Source organism: Acomys russatus, chromosome 19 (genome assembly GCF_903995435.1).
Source record: "Acomys russatus chromosome 19, mAcoRus1.1, whole genome shotgun sequence".
Taxonomy (NCBI): Eukaryota; Metazoa; Chordata; class Mammalia; order Rodentia; family Muridae; genus Acomys; species Acomys russatus.
In genome coordinates this window covers 13,538,185-13,557,396 of record NC_067155.1, presented here as the reverse complement: position 1 = coordinate 13,557,396, position 19,212 = coordinate 13,538,185, and the positions used below count along the sequence as shown (strand labels likewise).

Sequence of the window (19,212 nt, the reverse complement as noted above, 5' to 3'; positions counted from 1 at the left end):
TCAGTTTCCCCATCAGAGCAACGGAGAAAGTAATAGGCAGTCCAGGAGGGTTAAGGGCGCGAAGCCGCTTCGATCTCCCGGGTCCCTTGAAGGCCCCCTCTCTCCCCATCTCCGCGCCGCGCTCCGCCCCTCGGAATTCCCGGCCCTGCTGGGAGGGGTGGCTCGAGCTGGGAGGAGGGGCGGGGGAAACGCACTAGAAAGTTTGCGGCAACTTTTCTGGAGCTTCGGCGGTAGGAGCGGATGCGCGTGGCTTGCGCAGGCGCAGTGAGAGGATGATGGCCGTGCTGCCGGCCCAACCCCCTACTTTTCCAAGCTTGAGTAGCACAGCTGGGTCACAGCTGGGCGGGAGTGGGAGAGGCGGTGTCTCTGGTGGCTCAGTGCTCCTCTCCCACTGGCTGGATGCCTAAGCCCCGCCCTCCAGTCTGATTCGTGCTCCTTGCGTCCCGCTAGCTCCGGGTCAAGCCATTGGTTGTCTTGCTGGGCTCTTCGTTGGCCTTCGGGGCGGCTTCCTTCTCACAACAGAGATATTGCGCAGGGCTTAGGTCAGACCAGAAAGTAATTTATTCGCCAGGGTCGGGGGGTGGGGGTCGTAGGTGGGGACAGACAATAAATACCGAGGAATGTCGAGTCTCAGTGCATCCAAAACGTGGGTCCCGGAGTCTGTCAGTGAGTCAGAGGACAAGGTCAATAAATACCCACACTGCCTTTGGGGGGTGTGTGTGCAGCTGTGGCTCCGACGGAAGTGTACGTGAGGGAGGGGTCGCAGCAGCCCCCAGGAGTGGGCCTGTTCGAAGGCACAGGCTCCCATGAGAGCTGGCAGAGGTCTCGCTGACTGTCACTGCGGGAATGGGACGCCCCCGGAAGCCAGGGGTTCATGCGCAAGGGTTTATGGTTTGTGACCGATGGTTGGGAGAGTGAAAGGCGAAATCGGATGGGACGCGCAGTTTCCCCATCCACGTCTGGGCTGAGTAAAAAGTGGTTGGCAGACGCCCCGGCAGCAGCTGCAGCCTTCTAGCCGCCAGTCCTGCAGGAACCGGGTTCCTGCGCGCGGCCCCTGTTCCTCCCTCCCCGGCCGCCAGGTGGCGGGCGCGGATCACAGGCGCGGAGCTGGGTGGAGACCCAGGCTCGCAGGACTGGAGCGGGGGTGGGGCGGTGAGGTTGGGCACAGAGATGCTCTGGGCTGTCCCTGGGTCACTTGGCCTTCCAAGGGGGCCTAGATGAAAAATGGCTTGGAGTCTTAGGGTTCAGGGGGTGAAGGTGGCTCCCGAGAAACACCAGAGTGAGGAGAGACGGCCGGTATAGGCCACCAACCCAGTGCAGCCCAGTGTGGCGGCAGCAGCCAGAGCAGCGGCGAGCAGGAGCAGGCAACGCGCCTCGGATAGGCCAGGCCTAGGGACCTGGGGGCAAGAGGGCTGCATCAGGCCCACTGGCTCCTCACAGCCGCCCAGCCTGCACCCATAGACGGAACTCCGAGTGCGTCCCTGGCCCCCACAGCCCGCAGCGTCGCTAGGTCTGCTCTCAGGCCTGAGCTCCTGTCGGAACTCACCATTGGCTACTTCGCAGCGGCCTGTGTTGATTGGCCGCCCGGGTACCCTCCCTCCCTGCGTGGGCCGAGCTCCACAGAGGCACAGCAAAGCAGTGGTGACACTCAGTGGGCGGAGCGAGGCGGAGGCCCGCGGCGGGCGGACGTGGGACATACCCTGGCAGGGAGCAGCAGGTGACGGCGGTGCATGGGGCCTGGCCCCACCAGCGGGCACTGGCCCAGAGCCACGGCCGGGGGACTATCTAGCTGGAGAGAGAAGGGACAGGTGACCCGATCGGAGCCCAGTCCAGCCGCCCTTAGCAGCAGGGCGAGAGGCAGAACGGGAATCTAGGGAGTTCCCTTGGGAAGGATTTGGCCAAAGGCCTGAACCGAGGGACAGCTCGCTCAGAGAAGCAGGCTGAGTGAAGGCATCTTCCTGCAGAAGCCCCCAAGGAGGGTGAGCCCCGGGGAGACGGGCTGTGGGTAGCAGATCTGAGCGGGAGTAGTGGGGGGGGGGGTGGGAGAAAGCGAGGGATCTTACATGGGAAGGTGGATCCGTGGCCCGGGGACTGGGGACCCCCGTGACAGCTGGAAGGAGAAGAGAAGAGAGCGTGGAGGCCAGAAAAGGACAGTGGCGCGGCGGCGTGCCCCAGCCTGGGCTCCTCCCCTGCCCCAAGTGTCCACACACCCAGCGTGGCCCCATCTCCACCCAGCGCCCTCCTGGCTAGGGGCGGGCGGGGGGACTCGCCTGCAGCTCCCGGGGCCTGCAGCATCTCCATCCGCTCCTGCAACTGCCGGACGTGCGCCTCCAGGTCTCGGTTGCGGACCTCGGCCTCCTGTAGTTGGCTGCGGGAAGATAGCTGGGTGAGCCGGTCCACCTGGTGAAGAGACTGCGAGGGTGGCTCCCCTCTCCCAAGAAACCCCACCCCCTGACCCCGACCTGGAGAAGTTCTGGTTGGCCGCGCGTATGGCCTCCAGCTCACGGCTCATGCTCTGCCGGGTAAGAACCTCCTCCTCTAGGGCTTCCTGGAGCTCCCGCAGTGTCACCACAGTCTCCGGCTCTGCCACAGGGACAGCCACGGCTGGATCGCCCACTTCAGCCTGTAGGTGGGGATGGGTTGACACCTGAGGCTGGCTCATTGCCGCACCTCGCCCCGCCCTGGTCGCTGGGACAGTGAATTTGGGAAGGGAAGGGCTGGAGTAGGATTTTGAGCATGCCCCTCCCAGCTCGCAGTGCCTCAGACAAACCTGGCTTTCCCCACAGGCCTCCTCAGTTTGGCTTGTTGCTGTCTGCAAGCCCCCCGCCTCCTTCCAATGCCACCCACCCACGGTAGCTTTTAAGAAACCAGCATCTCACCTGGGGACCTCTGACCTTGTTTGCAACTGATAATAAGAACCTCAAACTCCTCCAGCTACTCTCCCTCCTGGCCGCGGTTGGTGTTGCTTTCTGACCCCACCCCATGCCAGGAGAGCAGCCATCTGAGCTATATAGTCCCTAATATTCATTCTCTCTCTCTCTCCTCTCTCTCCATCTTTATCTCTCCATCTCTCTCCTCCCCCCCCCCCCGCTTCCCCTCCCCTCCCTCCCCCATCTCTCCCTCTCTTCCCCATCTCTCCCCCTCCCCATCTCCATCTCTCTCCCCCATCTCTCCCTCCCTCTCCCCCATCTCTCCATCTCCTCCCCCATCATCTCTCTCTCTCATTACTTGGCCTAGGCAAGCCTTGACCCTGGGCTGGTGCCCCCACTCAGGAGGCCCTGCCTTCCTGTTTACTCACCACTTGATGCGGTGGGGACACTGGGGGCTCCAAGTGCAGCACTTGCAAGTCTGATTCCGGCAACTGCAGGGCCTCCAGTTCCATAGGGGTGGGGTCTGGGGCCTGATTGTCTCTGTGGAGAGGAAGAGGCTACCAAACAGGGATCTGGGACCCCCACCCTGTGGAGACCCCAATGGCTTGAGAAGGAGCAGGGCAGAGAGGAGAGCGTGGGCTGCCCTGCAGGCTGCTGGGCGATGTGGCTCTACTGAGGGTGGTCTGGGTCCCAACCTGTTCTAAGGATCATGGGAAGGGGCCTGCAGATCAGGAAATCCGTTGTCCTCACAGTTAACTGTGCAGGCCTGGGACAGGCCTGATGGTGGGCTCCTGTTGAGTGTCCTGAGAAGTAGTCTGTATTCATCCAATTACTATCTTGTGGTAATAGGGATTAATCCCAGGACCTCATAAATGCTAGCTAAATTAAGTTCTCTTTGTTGCTGGGACAGGGTTTCTCTGTGTAGCTCTGGCTTTCCTGGAACTCAAGAGTCTATAGACCAGGCTCAAACTCAGAGAGCAGCCTGCCTCTGCCTCCTGAGTGCTGGGATAAGATGTGTGCCATGGCCAGGCTTTCTTTCTTTTTTGAGACAAGAGCTTGTGTAACTCGGCTGGCCTGGAACTTGCTATAATCAATGATGACCACAACCTTCTAGTCTCCCAGTGCTGCAATTACAGGTGTGAGCCACCGCGCACTTTACACGGTGCTGAGGCTCACTAATGGAGCATTTTACCAACTGCACTGCAGCTCCAGCCCTGGCTCTGGCCATGCTCTCTTCTCCTGAGCCATGCTCCCACCCCAGGAAGTGCTGTCTTATTTGAGTAATTTTTTTCTCTGAGACCAAGGTCTCACTATGTACCCAAGGCTGGCCTTGAACTTATTTTTAGTTAGGTTTGGTTTGGTTTTTCAAGACAGGGTTTCTCTGTGTAGCCTTGGCTGTCCTGGACTCACATTGTAGACCAGGCTGGCCTTGAACTCACAGCGACCCACCTGCCTCTGCCTCCTGAGCGCTGGGATTAAAGGCGTGCGCCACCACGCCCGGCCATATCTTTTGTTTCTTGAGACAGATTCTCTTGTAGGCCAGGCTAGCTTTAGACTCACTCTATAGCCCAGGATGGCCCTGAATTTCTGATCCTCCTGCATCCATCTTCTAAGTACTGGGATGATATGGCAGCACACTCAGCATAATGGATCCTTTTAGAAGGCTTCACTGACTAGACATGGAGGCGCACGCCCATAATCCTAGCACTCCAGAGCCCATTTACACAATATTACAGGATCCTGCCTCAGAAAACAAGACAAAAACCTTTTACAAACTTAAAAGTTGTTTTATTGTTATGTGCTCCAATGAGTTGTGTTCTTAAAGTAAACTCTTCAATGTTTTCCAGGACTCTGGGTACTATGACATGTCCTAGAAATATAAAAGGCAATAGCTGGAAGATTCTGGAAGGCTGAGTCTAAGATTCTGGGTTACTCAAGCAAACTGAAGTACTGAAGTACTGAAGTACATATGGGCAAGATGGCTAGAGCTACCCAACAGAGAGACCCACACTCAAAAATAAAGTATGTGTTCCTAGCTGGGCGGTGGTGGCGCACGCCTTTAATCCCAGCACTCGGGAGGCAGAGGCAGGTGGGTCGCTGTGAGTTCAAGGCCAGCCTGGTCTACAACATGAGTTGTAGCTAAGGCTACACGGAGAACCTCTGTCTCGAAAAACCAAAACCAAGAAAGAAAAAGGACAAGAGCTTCATATGTAGAGCTCCTGCCCTGACTCCCACCTCCAACACTTCAGCGATGTGCCCGGATGTGCAAGTGTCAGTTGAGCGAACCCTTCCCTCTCTATGCTTTTGGTGGTCATCACAGCTACAGAAACCCTGATTTACACAGTTCCTAAGGATCCTTGAACTGACTGCCTAAGGAACCTACACACAGCACAGGCCCTGAGGTGAGCCTGCACACACAGCACAGGCCCTGAGCTGAGCCTGCACACAGGCCCTGGGCAGTGAGCATCCGTGCTTACCTGAAGGCCATGCAGGAGTAGGAGTAACCCACAAAAGGCAGGTGGACCCCGAGTGGCATGTCTTCCTGCATGTCCGACAGTGTCTCCTATGGATGAGGTAAAGGGCTGTGGCCAGCAATTGTTAAGACATGGCCCCTCACCCTCTAATCCAAGCCCCATCAACTAAGGTGTCCCCTCCAGCATTTTTCTCTTGTATCCTGTAACTTCCTGTTGGAGCTCTCTGCCCACACCAGACTTTCCTCTACTGCCAGTTCCAAGGCAGGACCTAGAGCTTGTGAAAAACTCAGAGTACTAGCCTGAGAACAGCTTTCCTGGCATCCTTCTGGGCCTCAGCTCCCTCCTCCAGGGAGCCCTCCAGCACTTTCCAGGCTGAGTCAAGAGCCCAGCACCCTGCACTCCATTTTAGTCTTGGTAACAATGAGGACTCTCACTGTCTTGGAGCCTGGTCACCTGTGTGTCCTCACACCTGAGTGGACACATGGCAGTGTTTTAAGAAAATAATTTGGGTCCCAGGAAGGTCATCATGCATGCATGCGCATACACACACACACACACACACTATTTTTCAAGGGAGGGTCTCACTGCATAACCCTGAATGGCCTGAAACTCACTATGTGAACCAGGCTAGCCTTGATTCACCAGCTCAACCCTCTACCTCTGCTTCTGAAGTCCTGGGGTTAAAGGTTTGCACCATCATACCTGGCCAATCACCCCGATTTTATGGAGGGGGTTAGGGAGGTCCTCTCAACCCATCAGGAGAGGCAGGTACGTACCCCGCCCCCGCTCACCATGGCAGTGAGCCGATCCTCCACCACATCGAAGTTGCACGTGTCCGTGGCCCCCTCGAAGTCTGGTGTAAATGGGGGCGCGCTGTCTCGGAGACCCTCCCAATCAAGGCCAAAGAAGAACGGATGCTTCTGGAAATCCCCTGCCCCACCACGGCCTAGCCGTATGTCAGCGGGGCACAGAAGCCCCCGAATGAGATCTTGAGCCTCCTCAGGGACACCTGTGTCCCCCAGTGGCAGAGACAAGTGTTCCTGTTCAGAGACAACAAAGAAAACAAGAGTCAGGCCTGGGCTGAAGAAATAAAGGTTCTGTTTCCCACACCCACGTGGTGGCACAAAACAGTCTGTGACTCCAATTCCAGGGGATCCCGTGCCCTTTGACCTTCTTAGGCACTCACACAGTGCATGCACATGCATGCAGGTAACACACACATATAAGTAGATATCTTTTTTAAAAAGGAGTCATTCTTGGAGCATGTGCCACCAAGTCAGGCAGCCTACGTGGCGCCCATGCTCACCTTGTAATGAACAATCTTGGCATAGGTCTCGGCCGTGGACTCTGCGTAGAAGGGTGTCTGCCCATAGAACATCTCATAGGCGAACACTCCTAGTGCCCACCAGTCACACTCCGGCCCGTAGCTGCCTGCCCCAGGCCCTCCGCCCACAGCCTGCAGAATCTCAGGAGACAGGTAGTCCGGGGTGCCCACAGCCACCAGCGACCTCACCTGTGCCAACCAGACCCCAATGCTTTAGACCCTTTGCCTGACTGTCCAGCCAGGCCCCCCTCTTAAGTCTTCACCCCAGCCCCACCCTGTACACCTTCACCAGTGGGGACAGTTTTGCCAGGCCCTTCCTACCGTTCCGTCGGGCTGCAGTTTGAGGCAGGAGCCGAAGTCTGCCAGGCGGATGTGCCCACAGCGGTCCAGGAGAATGTTATCTGGCTTGATGTCCCTGTGCATAGAGAGAGGAGGGAAAGCGTGCTTGGAAGACTTCCCTCCTGGGTCCCGGGACCAGGCTCGGTCCGGTTCCACCCCAGTGAGGATTCTACGTGTCTAGACCCCCGACCCTGCCCCCAATGGGATCCGACCTTTAGGTACCCTTCCTTCCCACACAAACTCTGCTAACCCTCCAAGGGCCCCGCCACGCCCACCTGTGCACGTAGCCCAGCCGGTGCACCGAGTCTATGGCCATGACAATCTCGGCCAGGTAGAAGCGCGCCATCTCGGCGGGGATCCGCTCCCCAAACTTGCTCAGCAGCGTTAGCAGGTCCCCGCCCACGTAGTATTCCATAACCAGGTACTGGGAGCGGGCGTGTCACAGGTGGTCGGTTGCCCCCAAGACTCCCAGAGACACCCGGTCCCCAAGCATAGAGTGCCCCCACCCAGTAAGAAAGCACCCCAGAGAGCTGATGGCCAAAGCAGACATCACCTCCTATCTTGAGGAAGGTCCCTCCTCTACCTGAAACAATCCTACCCGGCCCCCAGCCTACAGCCGCATTTCCCTTCTCCAGCCTTTACTTGAGACAGTGCATTTGTCACTCCTTCCTGGTCACCAGGACCGGGAGCTCACCAGGTAGTTCTCATCCTGGAAGGCGAAGTGCAGCTGCGTGATCCAGCGCCGGTCCCCTTTCACCAGTACATCCCTTTCTTCCCGGAAGCACGACACCTGGGAGGTAGGAGAGACGCTGCAGGAGGTGAGTTGGACAGATGAGGGGCCGTCCCCCAGCCCAGGTCCTCACCTCGCCTCTCTTCAACATGTCCCACTTATTCATAATTTTCATGGCATACACTTGCCCCGTCTGCTTCATCTTCACCACCGCTACCTACAGGCGGACCCGGGATGACAGTAGAGGTGGAAGGAAAAAACAGCAAGGCTCACCCTTAGCTCCACCCAGCCTTGGCCACACCCACTTCGCACCCCGCCCACTGACCACAGGCCCCGCCTCCACCCCATCCAGCCTTAAGTTCATGCTCATTCATCAAATTTTAAGGTACTGCCCCAAGATGTTATGGCAGGCCACTCAGGACTCACCTCACTGAACGCCCCACGCCCGATCACCTTCAAAATCTCAAAGTCATCCCTCTGCAGCCGGACCTCCTTAAGCCTTGCTGCAATGGGCTCCACTGGTGGGGGTGGGGAACAAAGGTCACCAGAATACTAGAGGCAAGGCTGGTGCCCTCCGTCTTTCTTCCCTTTGCTCCTTAAACTGGCTTTAGGAGTCTGCTTTTCAAAGCCTGTGATAGCTGCCTGTTTCCACAGTGCTGCAGGGCAGCAAGGCGGCAGAGGGAAACGCTGGAGCTTACAGCCCTCCACCCACTGCCACGTGATGATGATCAGGGTGCTAAGTCGGGTCCCCGAGGTTCTCTTTGGGCCACGGCCTCAACCTGCAGCTGTGTCCAGCTCAGCCAGAATGAAGATTCTACTTGGGAAACACTGAGTGGAGCCTGGGGGGGGGGCGCAGCCCACCAGCATCCTGGGCGCTGTTGGAAGGGCGTTCTGGGTCTCCTAAGGGGGCGGAGAGCGTTCTTACAAGCAAACCTCTAGGGGGATAAGACTCTGTGCTGGGGTAGCTCAGCAGGAGGCTGAGGGCAGCCAGGGCTGAGGCTGGCAACATGGGGACAGTGGGCAGAGGGAGGCCAGGCCTCTCTTACGGAAGCAGTCAGGACTTGGGAGTAAGGACAAGGAGGTTGTGAGTGTGGGGAAGACGGGAGATGTTGGGTCATGGAAAAGAAAGGGGTTCGGTCAAGTGGGCCGCCAGGGAAGATACAGCCAGGGCCAAGGCTGGGGGGTGGGGGGGCTGGGAGGAGAGCGCCAAGGCATTGAGCCCTTTTAAGGCAGCGGGAGCCCAGGCCCCCTCCCCCGCCCAGGCCTGGCAGGGGAGGGGCCCACAGGATGCTGCTCGAGCCACAAAAGGACTGTTCCTTTTCCCGGAGGGCCAGACCCCTGCCCCCACCGCGGTTCTCAGTTTACCCTGCAGCCCAGCCCATCCTCTGCAAAAGGGAGGTTGAGGCAATCACTGAGGACTGGAAAGAAGTCTTCCACAAACTCAGTGGCCTAGCTCATGGCCTCCGCCTTTCTATCTGAGAAATGGAGGAGGACAGGAGGACCAGCTGGGGTCAGACATGGGCACACAGGCCGAGGACCCAGAGCAGGACCCTTAATGATAGGCAGAGTGACCAAACAGGCCAGTATATGGGAGGAAGTTGGGGTAAACCTCAACTTCAGCTGGATGTGGGGTCGGGCCAGAGAAGGCCGCAGGCCTATCCTTCATGGAAGGACATTTAAGACAGCGGAGGACTGGGAGGCCGTGAGCTAGGAGGACCGTGAAAGCAGGTGGGAAGCCACAGGGAACACCAGTCCGGACCCCACACTGGGAGGCACCGGGATGCTAAGGCACATTCGGAAACTGAACTAGTTCCTTCCTCCTTATTTTGGGGGACAGAAGGAGTGCTGGATGGTCAGGCTGGTTTTCTCCCAGGGATTCTGTGAGTCACCATGCCCTCATAGCTCCTGGACACCTGTCAGGGCAGCTGGGGAGGCAGCCGCCAAACACCTGCCTGCTGGCCGCACCCTGGCAGCTGTCCCTCCCCATACTGTGGGAAACCAGGGGAGGGCTCTAAAGCCCATTTCAGGGGTCCTAGGAGAGAAAGTTGCCAGGCCCCAGTGTGGGTGCAGGGACGGCAGGAGGCTATGCCCACCCCATCCTGCACTGGCTGAGTCATAGATGGCTTCCGCTGACCCTAGTCTGCCCACAGGGGAGCTTGGGACCCAGGCCCAAACTCTGCTCCCTTACAAGACCTCTCCAGGCCATCCTGCCCTCCAGCCCCACCTCGGCCTTGAACCCTCCTGCCCATACTCACCCCACTGCAAGAAGTCGGCCACATATTTGTCCTGGGCTAGGTGGGAGGCGCCCAGCTCCTGGTGGACGCCCAGGAGAAGGTCGAGCAGGGGCTCCAGCCCCAGGAAGCCGGGGTCCAGCACCAGCTGCTGGAGCTGCCTCAGCCGCACTTCGGCTGACATGTTGGGCAGGCAACACCATGGCCCCTCCCCGGGCCGGAGCTCGGGGTCTTCCCGTCACGGGGCCTGGCTGCCCCTGTCCAGGCCCCAGAACCCTGGCTGCATGTCTGCCTGTCCCTGGCTATCCCCTGGGTCTCTCAGGCCAGTTCTGTGGCTAAGGCCTCCTCCTCTTTTCCCCACCCCTTGGCCCAGCCCCCCTCCCGCCTCTCAGCTTTAACTCCTCCTGAGCCAACACCCCAACTTTCCCAGGGCCCCTCAAAACTCTTCAGTACCTAATGTCAGGGGACAGAGTAGTACTTGACAGACACCCCCAGAGCCCCTACCCACCCAACAAGGCAGAGCACAGGGAGTTAGTGGCAGGTGTGCAATGTCTGTGCCCAGAAGGGTAGGGAAAGGACTGATGCCTGGGCCCACAGGGAGGGGGGCAGAGCCAGGGGCAGCTTCTCCGTGACTCAGCAATGGATTCCGACTTTGGGACAGTTAAATTTAGCCCCTGTGCCTGCTGTATTACTCCCCCCCCCCCGTGCCCCCCCCCCCACCCCCCCGCCTTGGCAGGAGGTGGATGGGAGATCAGGAGGGAACTAGCTCAGCCACCAAGGGCCAGGGGTGACCTGCTGGCCCAGGCCTGGGGGAGGCAAGTGGAAGAGCTAGGCCCTCCCCAAGTGAGAGACCCCAAAAATAGCTCCTTGGCCACTGTCCTGGGCAGCCACATTCCTGCCTGGGCTAGGATTAGAGAGAGAAACATTTTGGGGGTTGAGGGCGGAGCCGCCTGGAGTCAGCCAGGAGAAATGTTAGCTTCTTTCTAGGGTGGCCAGTTCTCTGGGGAGGAAATCATGGCCTCCAGATGACACTAGCTGGCCAGTGACACAAGGGCTGGAGGCAGCAGGCTGCAAAGGCATGCCCAGAGGAGGCAAGGCAGATCCGTTCCCAGCATCCTCCCCTCCTTCCAGGAGAGCATGCTTGGACAGTCCTGATCCACCTCAGCCTCCTGACTCTGGGGTCAGGGCTCTGCTTAGGGCTGGGGTAGAGAGGCAGCCCTGCGGGCTTCCTTTGGTCCAAGCACAGGCCCCAGGCCAAGTGCTGCAGCCTCCACCCCTCCTGCCCCAGGAACAGAGACGGTGTGCAAACAAGGACTTTAGTATAAATAAGAGGGGCGGGAGGAGGACAAGGAGGGCCCTGGGGGCTTCCATAATTTAACACTCTTCAAAAGCACAGACCATAGCAAGGGGTGGGTGCTGGCTGGAGGGGTGACACCCCCTGCACTGCCCTCTCACCCAGGGGTACTGTGGAGCTGGGCTGGTGTGGGCTGAGTCTCTCCCAGGAGTGAGCAGACACATGCTGGGACAGGGACGTGGTTAACACTGATGCTTCAGAGAACAGGTCATTGTACTTGGCAGTGGGTGGAGGACAGGGCTGAGGCCACAGAGGCCACTACACCCCCATGGCTGAGCCAGTCTAGGGGACCCCCAGTTCTTGTGTAGGGTGGGGGCTTGGAGCAGTCCTTCCATCATGGTTAGTCTTGTTAATACAGTGATCCTTGAGGTCAGCAGGAGGGTTAGAGCTAGGAGGCTGGGGGCGTGGGACATCCACGGCTTCACACCACCGTGCCACTGGGGGAGCTGCCTGGTTGGGAGGAGATGCCCTGGGGAGGATGAGAGGGAGAAGGCTGGATTAGACAACACACCGGCTTCTGCCAGCGCTTGGGGAAGAGCCACCCAAAGGCCTCCCAGCTGCTGCTGCCCCAGCTGGGCCTCTGGCCCCCAGGCCTAACGCTGCTGTCCTGGTGAGGAACAAACAGCTCAGCAGCCTTCCCTGCCCCAGGGTAGCACATTGACAGCAATAAACGGCCCCAGGTGACCTGAGCAGACAGGGGAGGAGAGTGGAGAGGAAGAGAGAAACTGGGGTCCACTCGCAGCTGGGGAGTGCTCCTACCTCTACTACTGACTTGCTGGGTGACCTGGGCCAACTTGCTTCCCCTGCCTGGGCCTCGGTCTCCTCGTCTGTGAACTAGGGAGATAGAGGGGGTGTCTTTGAGAACTCAGTCAGCCCCCCAAGCCCTAGCATCCTGGACTCCACCCCAAGGCTGCTCTGAGTTCTAAGGCTTCTGCTCTCTAAGCATCTAAAGCAAGGATCTGGGGGACTGAGGACAGTGTGGGGTCCCAGACACTGAGACTACATGCTAAGGACGGAGACAGCTCAGCCCGGCCTGACCAGGTGCCAGGCCTGCACCTCACCGGCCAGGAGCACAGCCATCGCACAGCTCACTTGCAAGGCCCAGTGACCAGGACAACAGCAAGCAGATGTGCAGGCCTGGGCCCTGGCTCTGACCGCCATCCAGGCCTTGGGCACCTGGCTTGGAAATGCAGTGTCTAATAGGCAGGCCAGAGGCCAGGCCTCAGCTCAATGTCATCCCTAGAGTATCAGCCCAAAATAGTTTCACCACTGAAAATACTGATTTCTCCATGAAAACAGGCCCCACCGTGGGTGCTAAGTGCTAAGGATGGGCCCTCAGAGGCCCTTCAGGTGGTTGGCTATGGGCGCACCGTTCTGTCTCCCACACCTGAGCTCTTCGTTGACACCTGGTATCGGGGCCCTGTCACTCAGAGGCAGAGACAGTCCTGGTGGCCCTCCGCCCTGGGGCAAGAAGAGACTCACCGCCTTGCCTGGCCGGGCCCAGGTGCAGATGAGGCCCTCTTGGCAGGCGGTGATGATACAATCCTCCAGGAACAGCAGCACAGTCAGGCGCTCCTGAGCTATCTTCTTGCACACGAGGGGCTCCAGCAGTGGGACCTCATGGATGCGTGGGCACAGTGCCGTGCCCAGCACCTTGGCGGGGTCCAAGCGGCTGCGGGGAGCAGGCCCGCTGAGCCTGTCGTTGCTGCTGCTGCCCCCGCCACCCCCGCGGCTAATATTTCCCAGGCTGTGGTAGCGTTTGTGCTCCTTCTCGGACCCTCGGTCCCGCCGCTCCTGCAGGGTCAGCGTGGCGAAGCGGCCGATGCTGAACGGTGTGCCGGGCTCCATGGCTGCGCTGGGCCCACCGGCCTTGCCACCAGCTGGGTGTGGGAGGCTGTTGGAGCGTGACAGGGAGCGGGGCAAGGGGCCTGCACCTGTCTCTCCGGCCCGAGAGCTGCCAGAGGCTGGTGGGGTGGCCCCAGGCGTGCCGGGCAGGGTGCGAGTGCGAGCCAGAGATGGATGCGGGGAGAGCACATCTTCTGTGAGGTCCCACAGGCAGAACTGCGTGTCCTGGCCAGCCGAGCCAAAGCGGTAGGTGATGGAGCCAGTCTTGGGCAGTGGGGACAGTGGGGCTCCCGTGTCTGAGCTGGTGGCCTCAGGCTCCTCCTCTTCACCACTGGCCGACGCTCCCTCCTCTGCCCGAGTGGTGTAGGGATCAAAGGCTACAGCGTTGACCCAGGACTTGTGGCCGTGGCCTCGAGCTACCACTCGACCCTCTGTGAAGGACCACACAGTGACCAGGTCATCTTCCCCTCCCGTCACCACATAGCGGCCATCAGGACTCCAGCACACGCACAGCAGACCCCCAAAGTAGCTCTTCATGAGCCCACGCAGAAGCATGCTGTCAAAGTGAAAGACTCGCAGGCAGCCGTCCTGGCTGACGCAGGCTAGGTGCCGGCCATCAGGTGAGAACGCAAACTCGTTGAGGGGGCCCTCACCCACTGCCCACTTGGCCAGCGGATTGCGGGGCGCCTTGCTTTTGGCTGCATAGACAGCAAAGCCCTCACCCTGTTTCAGCAAAGTATACTGGGGTGGGGTGGAGGCGCAGGGGTGGCTGACATTGTAGAGGTACAGGTGGCCACTGGCGTGAGAAGCAAGGAACAGACTCTCTGACTCAGGCAGCCACTTCAAATATGTCACCTTGGTCTTGTCAATCAGCCGCTGCAAAGGGAATGAACGAGAGGGTGGGATTGAGACGTGGCAAGTGCTTCTCATGAACTGCGTCAGAGCCAGAGCCTGACCCCAGCTCCCCTACTGACTGAGCCAGATGGCAGGATGTCACAGGGACATGGGGAAGTAGGGCTGCCTGTGAGGAGCTGCATGGCGCCTCCACGTCCCACAAGAACAGTCCTGCCATCAAAGGGTGATCCTCTATCCACTCAATTGTTGCTGTTTTCAGTGTCAACCCCAGAACGCCAGTGTCCCCCAGAAAGGGTCCCCGTCACTAGCCTGGAGCTGGAGACTAGCTGGCGCCCCAGCAGCTGGAACAGCATCCAAAGAGCATGCCCCGAGCAATGTCCCTGCACAAACTGATGGCAACCTCACCCTGTCAGCTACACGCGTCAAACTCTCCTAGCAGCTCTCCTTTTCCCAAACAATGAAGTCTAATCTTCCAACAAAAGCTGTGGGCCTCCTGAGCAAAGTGCGCCCACAGCCCAATCTCTCAACTGCCGCTCCAACCTAGTCTCACTGCCACCACCCACAATGCCTCCCTGCTGGCCTCAGACACCCAGAGCTGTCTCTCTTTGGTCAGAGAGTTGTATATTCAACTTAGCCGCTAGCACTGGCCTGCCTGAAGCTCCCCGCAGCCATTATAATGACCAAGCTGCTTCCTACTCAGAGCTGATAAAGCCACTTCGAATCATCTTGGCCCCAGGGCTCAGACACAGACAGAGCGCGAGGCCACTCCTCTGATTCCTGTTGATGAGGAGAGCAAGGTCCTTCCTACAGCTTTCCAGGCAAACCCAAGCCAGCCCCTCCAGCTCCTTCTCAAAATGTGTTTTCTGTCTCCTCTCCCTCAACTGCTACCCTGGCCACTCAGCCCGACGGCTGGCTGTCCTGCCTGGCGGAGTTTATCTAAGCTGTTCCTTGTTCTCTGTAGTGCAGGCAGACCTTGAACTTGTGACCTTCCTGCCTCAGCCTCCCAAACAGCTGCAACTGCAGCCCTGCATTATGAGGTCCAACCTGTTTTACTTAAACGTCCCTCCAGGAGGCTTCACCGCAGATGCCATCTCCTGAGCGGCAGGGACCGCATACAGGACACCTGATGAGTCTCTGCAGCCTGTCTCCTGGCCTGACAGTGTGGCAAAGGCTGCATATGCTGGCCGAGCTGCTCCTGGGCAGAGGGGACCGCTCTGCTAGGGATGGCGGTGTGAGATTTTTAATCCACTCCTCCTCCTCATCTTTGCTCCCTCTGGCCACCTGCTCACTAGGAGGACTTTTGTGGAGCACCTCCCCTCAACAGTACAACGGAGCACAATCCCTGCCTGGTTGCTAAGTCATCTCCTGGCATTTCCCTTTAAGCCAAGCTAGCCAACCAAGCAGTCCTTGTGGATGAGTTTAAACAGCCCTATGAGAAGGGGACACAACTGCCCCTAAGGCTCAGAGAACCAATCGCTTTCCCAAATCCACATAGTATATCAACGATACAGCAGGGACTAGAATCCAAAGCCCAAAGAGCCCAGAATTTGAAGTTAGGGAGAACATCATGGAAAGCCCAACTGGCTATGAGCCTCAGGCTTGTAACCTGTGAGGTGGGCACCACACTCTCTTATCCATCAGTGGATGAGAACTCAAGCCCTGGAGCCTTCTTTCACCACAGGCCAGCACAGCACAGATCCGGGACACAGTAAGCACAGAGGCACCAGCAGGGGCTGTCACGGCTGTCTGTTATTCGGTCCCCTCTCCCTCCTCCTGCCCCTCTCAAGCCTAGTCTGTGTAGAGGTGTGTGAGTGGGCAGATACATGAGAAGGGAGCAGGACGTGTCCTCAATCACCTCTTCATTGAATAGCTTGCTGGTGTCTTTCTTGATGAGGTCCAGACACTGCACCTGGCCGGCGGAGAAGCCCACCAGCAGGGAAATGGTCTCCGTGGCGGCTGTGAACTGGTTGAAGTCGTGGCAGGTAGGCTGGGTCCCCTTGTAGATCCGCTTGTCGATGGGCTTGTTGAGATCAATGGACTTGAACCATGGGAGAAGACAGTTAGAGCAGGGAGAGGAAGGAAGAGAGAGCTGAGGTCAGGGAAAACCACCGAGAGGAAGCAGGGTTAACCTCGAGGGAAGTGGGGAGGAGAGGCTACCACAGACCGGAAGGGGAGCCAAACCAGAGCACACACATGCTCACATGCACACGATCTCACACACACACACACACACACACCCTCCCCAATAAAGGCCATGGAGCCTTTGCAATTGTCATTTAGGGACTGCTGCCCACAGCATCGGAGGTCAGAGTCCCCACGGGCCTGGAGCTGACTCTCCTCCAATGTTCCCAGCTGCCATCACGGTAGCAACTCCAGGAAGTGCTGTTTACTGTCATATTCTAAGAGACACACAGACACACACACACACACACACACACACACACACACTGCCAGGACCTATGGACTCAAAAGGTCCAACGTCCTAGGACTTCTTTTTTTATATATACAAGTAGTGTGTGTGTGATACACACACACATACATATGCTTGGGGGGTGTGTATGTGTGTATGTGTGCGCGCGCGTGCGTGTTATGAATGCGGATGCAGAGGTCAGGGGTTAACCCTGAGCATCTTTCCCCCTGGCGTCCATCTTCCATTTGTCACAGGGTCTCTCACTGAGCCTGGAGCGCACCAATTCAGCTAGACTGACACCCAGGGACCCGGAGTACCCTTCTGCCTCTGTGCTCCTTGAATTGGGGTGGCCAAATAACACAGCTGCACCCGGGGTACGGGGATCCAAACTCATGCATTTCATACACAGAGCCAGCCCCGAAACCCTCGTTTCCTTGAACTTGCAGCCCCTGAACTTCAGAGCCTCTGTCATAGTTCCGACACCATCAATCATCCTGGACCCTCATATTTTGGGGGTACACAAATCACCATTGGATTCTCAGGGCTCCTCCCCACTCCTCCTTTCTGGAACTCAACTGCTTTGGCAACGTCGGTCACAGTCGGGGATATTATCCCCTGCCAGGAGCCGCATCAGCTCAGAATTCCCATCAGTTCCTCCAAAGCCTTTAAGACACCATATCCTTCACGACCTCACTCACCTGTTGCTTCTTCCTCCGACCCCTAAGCTACACCTCCAGTCAGTCCTCGCCCCCCCCCCCCCCCCCCCCCCGCCTGTGACCTGTAGGAATCCCATCACTTACAAATCCTGTCACTCCTGGGTTTGGCAAGTCTCAAGTCTCCCTCCAGGACGCCCAGAAATGCAATATGTACTTCTCCGTTCTCCACCATCCCTTCCTCTCCACGCCCCCCCCCCACAACATCCCCGCCCGCCGGTCCTGCACCCTCCCCTCCCTCCCCCCACATCCCCGCCCGCCGGTCCTGCACCCTCTTAGGATCCCCCAAAGCCTGCAGAATGCCTGTCGCCTCCTCGGAATCCACGCCCGCCCATCTCCTCTCAGAAGCTCCATCCGGTCCAGAACGCTCACCACCCTCAAGAGTGCCCCCCACCCCCACCCCCCAACGCGAAGCTCGCCCTGCACCGCAACCTCTGAGAACCCCATCAGCTCCAGGAACCGGGCCTCCCCTGGGATGCCCAACCTCGGGGCCTTCCATCACTCGGGTCCCCCCGCGAAGCAGAGCACTCACCCGCTGGCTCCCGCGGCGGCAGCAGCCGGGGTAGAAGTAAAGCTCCCGGCCCAGGTTGAAGCAGACGCGGTCTCCTCCCGCACCCAGTCCAGAGGGCGTGGAGGGCGGCTCCCCGGCGCCATCGGGCTCGCCGAGGCGCACCAGGCTGAGGCGGACGGCGGGCAGCGCGGGCCCCGGTCCGGGCCCGGCGGGCGGCGGGGACGACGCGGGGCCCCCGGCTCCAGGCCCCGAGGCTGCGGCGGGCCCGGGAGGGGGCTGAGTGGGCTGCGGCGGCGCCGGGGTCTGGGCGGAGGTCGGGCCGGACCTACGCGTCGCGTCGCCGGGAAGCAGCTTGTAGAAGCCCTCGCGGGTACGGAACTGCGACTTGATCTCCGTGCAGTCGCCCATGGCGGCGCTGGGGCCCGGGCCGCCCTCGGCGCCGCCCGCCGCCATCTTGGACGACCCCCGGGGGCCGCGCCGCAGCCGGACGATTACCCGCCCCCCCCAACCCCCCCACCCACCGCAGCCGGAAGTAGAGGGGCTAGCACCGGAAGAGGTAGGGTCGTCGTCAGGGTGACGCCTCTACGATTGGCAGCCAGGGCCGGAGGCGGGAGGAGCCGGGACAGTTGCCGAGGTAACGGTTCTGGGGCTGTGGGCGGGGGCATGGTGTGTGGGCGTGGCCCGCGGGGCAGACGCTGGCGTGTGATTGGCTACGAGGCGTGGCTGGTGGGAACGCCCCTAGATCTTAACAACAGCGCCCTGGGAACCGTTTGCTTAGCAACGGAGCAACCTCAAAGCCGCCTCAGAATTAGCTGACTCCAGGCGATTCTGGCAGCCTCTTTTTTTTTTTTTTTTTTTTTTTAATTAAAAAAAAAATTGTATTTATATATTTTTGTGTTTGTGCGTGGACGAGCACGTAGAGGACAGAAGGAGTCAAGTGCCCTTCTACCAAGCGGGTCTTAGGGATGGAAGTCAGGTCCTCACGCTTGACAGCAAGTGCCATTACCCACCAAGCCCTCTCTCTGACCTTTGGTTTTGTCTCACACTTGTAGCCCAGGCTGTCCTAAAACTTGCCCCAATCCTCTGGAGTCTCAGCCTCCAGACGTGCTTGGATTTCAGGCCTTGAGACACCACACCAGTTAGGTCCCTTTTTTTTTTTTTTTTTTTTTTTTTTTTCATTTTAGACCCTTGCTGGTGTATTTCTCTGCCCTTCCATGTCTGGCGTCATTCCTGCCTTGTCTTCCCTGCTGTGGTGGACTGCGACCTGGAACTGCAAGCTGAAATAGCCTTTTCTCTCCCAAGTTGCCCTTTGTCATCAACATTAGAAAAACTAGTTCTGTTTTGCCTCCCCTTTTTGTGAGACAAGGTCTCTAATTCAGCCTGACCTCCACCTCACTTCACGGCTGAAGACAACCGTGAGCTCCAGACCTTCCTGCCTCTGCCTCTTCCAGGTTGGTTTTACGCCATTTGCACAGTGGTGGGGATTTTTGCACCAGGGCTTTGTGCATCCTATGCGAGCACTCAGTCAACCAGCTGTAAGCTGCAGTGTGGGTGCT

General features: G+C 58.7%; 2 protein-coding genes across 9 annotated transcripts; both read right to left on the bottom strand.

The window, feature by feature from the left end:
- Positions 1-1,140: 1,140 nt before the first annotated feature.
- Positions 1,141-10,317, bottom strand: Dmpk (DM1 protein kinase). 7 transcript variants are annotated; one of them, XM_051162489.1, is made up of 15 exons: positions 9,993-10,316; positions 8,164-8,255; positions 7,871-7,954; positions 7,702-7,797; positions 7,283-7,431; positions 6,990-7,083; positions 6,651-6,857; positions 6,121-6,384; positions 5,348-5,433; positions 3,299-3,410; positions 2,463-2,623; positions 2,271-2,368; positions 2,064-2,110; positions 1,700-1,789; positions 1,141-1,397 (listed from the first exon to the last, which is right to left on the bottom strand). In XM_051162489.1, the coding sequence occupies exons 1-15, from the start codon at positions 10,150-10,152 to the stop codon at positions 1,245-1,247; spliced, it is 1,893 nt and encodes a 630-aa protein (XP_051018446.1). In that variant the 5' UTR covers positions 10,153-10,316; the 3' UTR covers positions 1,141-1,244. The 7 variants fall into 7 exon arrangements, 6 of the variants coding, with proteins under 6 accessions (XP_051018446.1, XP_051018445.1, XP_051018448.1 ...); XM_051162488.1 differs by having other exon boundaries at positions 1,700-1,785; XM_051162491.1 differs by having other exon boundaries at positions 6,136-6,384.
- A 1,148-nt stretch (positions 10,318-11,465) lies between these two features.
- Dmwd (DM1 locus, WD repeat containing) lies at positions 11,466-18,119 on the bottom strand. Of its 2 annotated transcripts, XM_051162494.1 has the most exons (5): positions 17,678-18,119; positions 15,878-16,060; positions 12,805-14,043; positions 12,082-12,156; positions 11,466-11,791 (listed from the first exon to the last, which is right to left on the bottom strand). In XM_051162494.1, exons 1-5 carry the CDS (start codon positions 18,107-18,109, stop codon positions 11,744-11,746), a joined length of 1,977 nt encoding a protein of 658 aa, XP_051018451.1. In that variant the 5' UTR covers positions 18,110-18,119; the 3' UTR covers positions 11,466-11,743. The 2 variants fall into 2 exon arrangements, with proteins under 2 accessions (XP_051018451.1, XP_051018452.1); XM_051162495.1 differs by lacking the exon at positions 12,082-12,156.
- Between the last annotated feature and the right edge of the window lie 1,093 nt (positions 18,120-19,212).

Coding starts and splice junctions, on each gene's coding strand:
- Dmpk (XM_051162486.1), bottom strand. CDS start 10,152: ATGTCAGCCGAAGTGCGGCTGAGGCAGCTCCAGCAGCTGGTGCTGGAC. Junction 7,955..8,163: donor GGCGTGGGGCGTTCAGTGAG/GTGAGTCCTGAG, acceptor GTCCGCCTGTAG/GTAGCGGTGGTGAAGATGAA. Junction 7,084..7,282: donor CGGCTGGGCTACGTGCACAG/GTGGGCGTGGCG, acceptor CTCTATGCACAG/GGACATCAAGCCAGATAACA.
- Dmwd (XM_051162494.1), bottom strand. CDS start 18,109: ATGGCGGCGGGCGGCGCCGAGGGCGGCCCGGGCCCCAGCGCCGCCATG. Junction 14,044..15,877: donor GCAAGCTATTCAATGAAGAG/GTGATTGAGGAC, acceptor TTCCCTTTGCAG/CGGCTGATTGACAAGACCAA. Junction 11,792..12,081: donor CCAGCAAGTCAGTAGTAGAG/GTAGGAGCACTC, acceptor CATCCTCCCCAG/GGCATCTCCTCCCAACCAGG.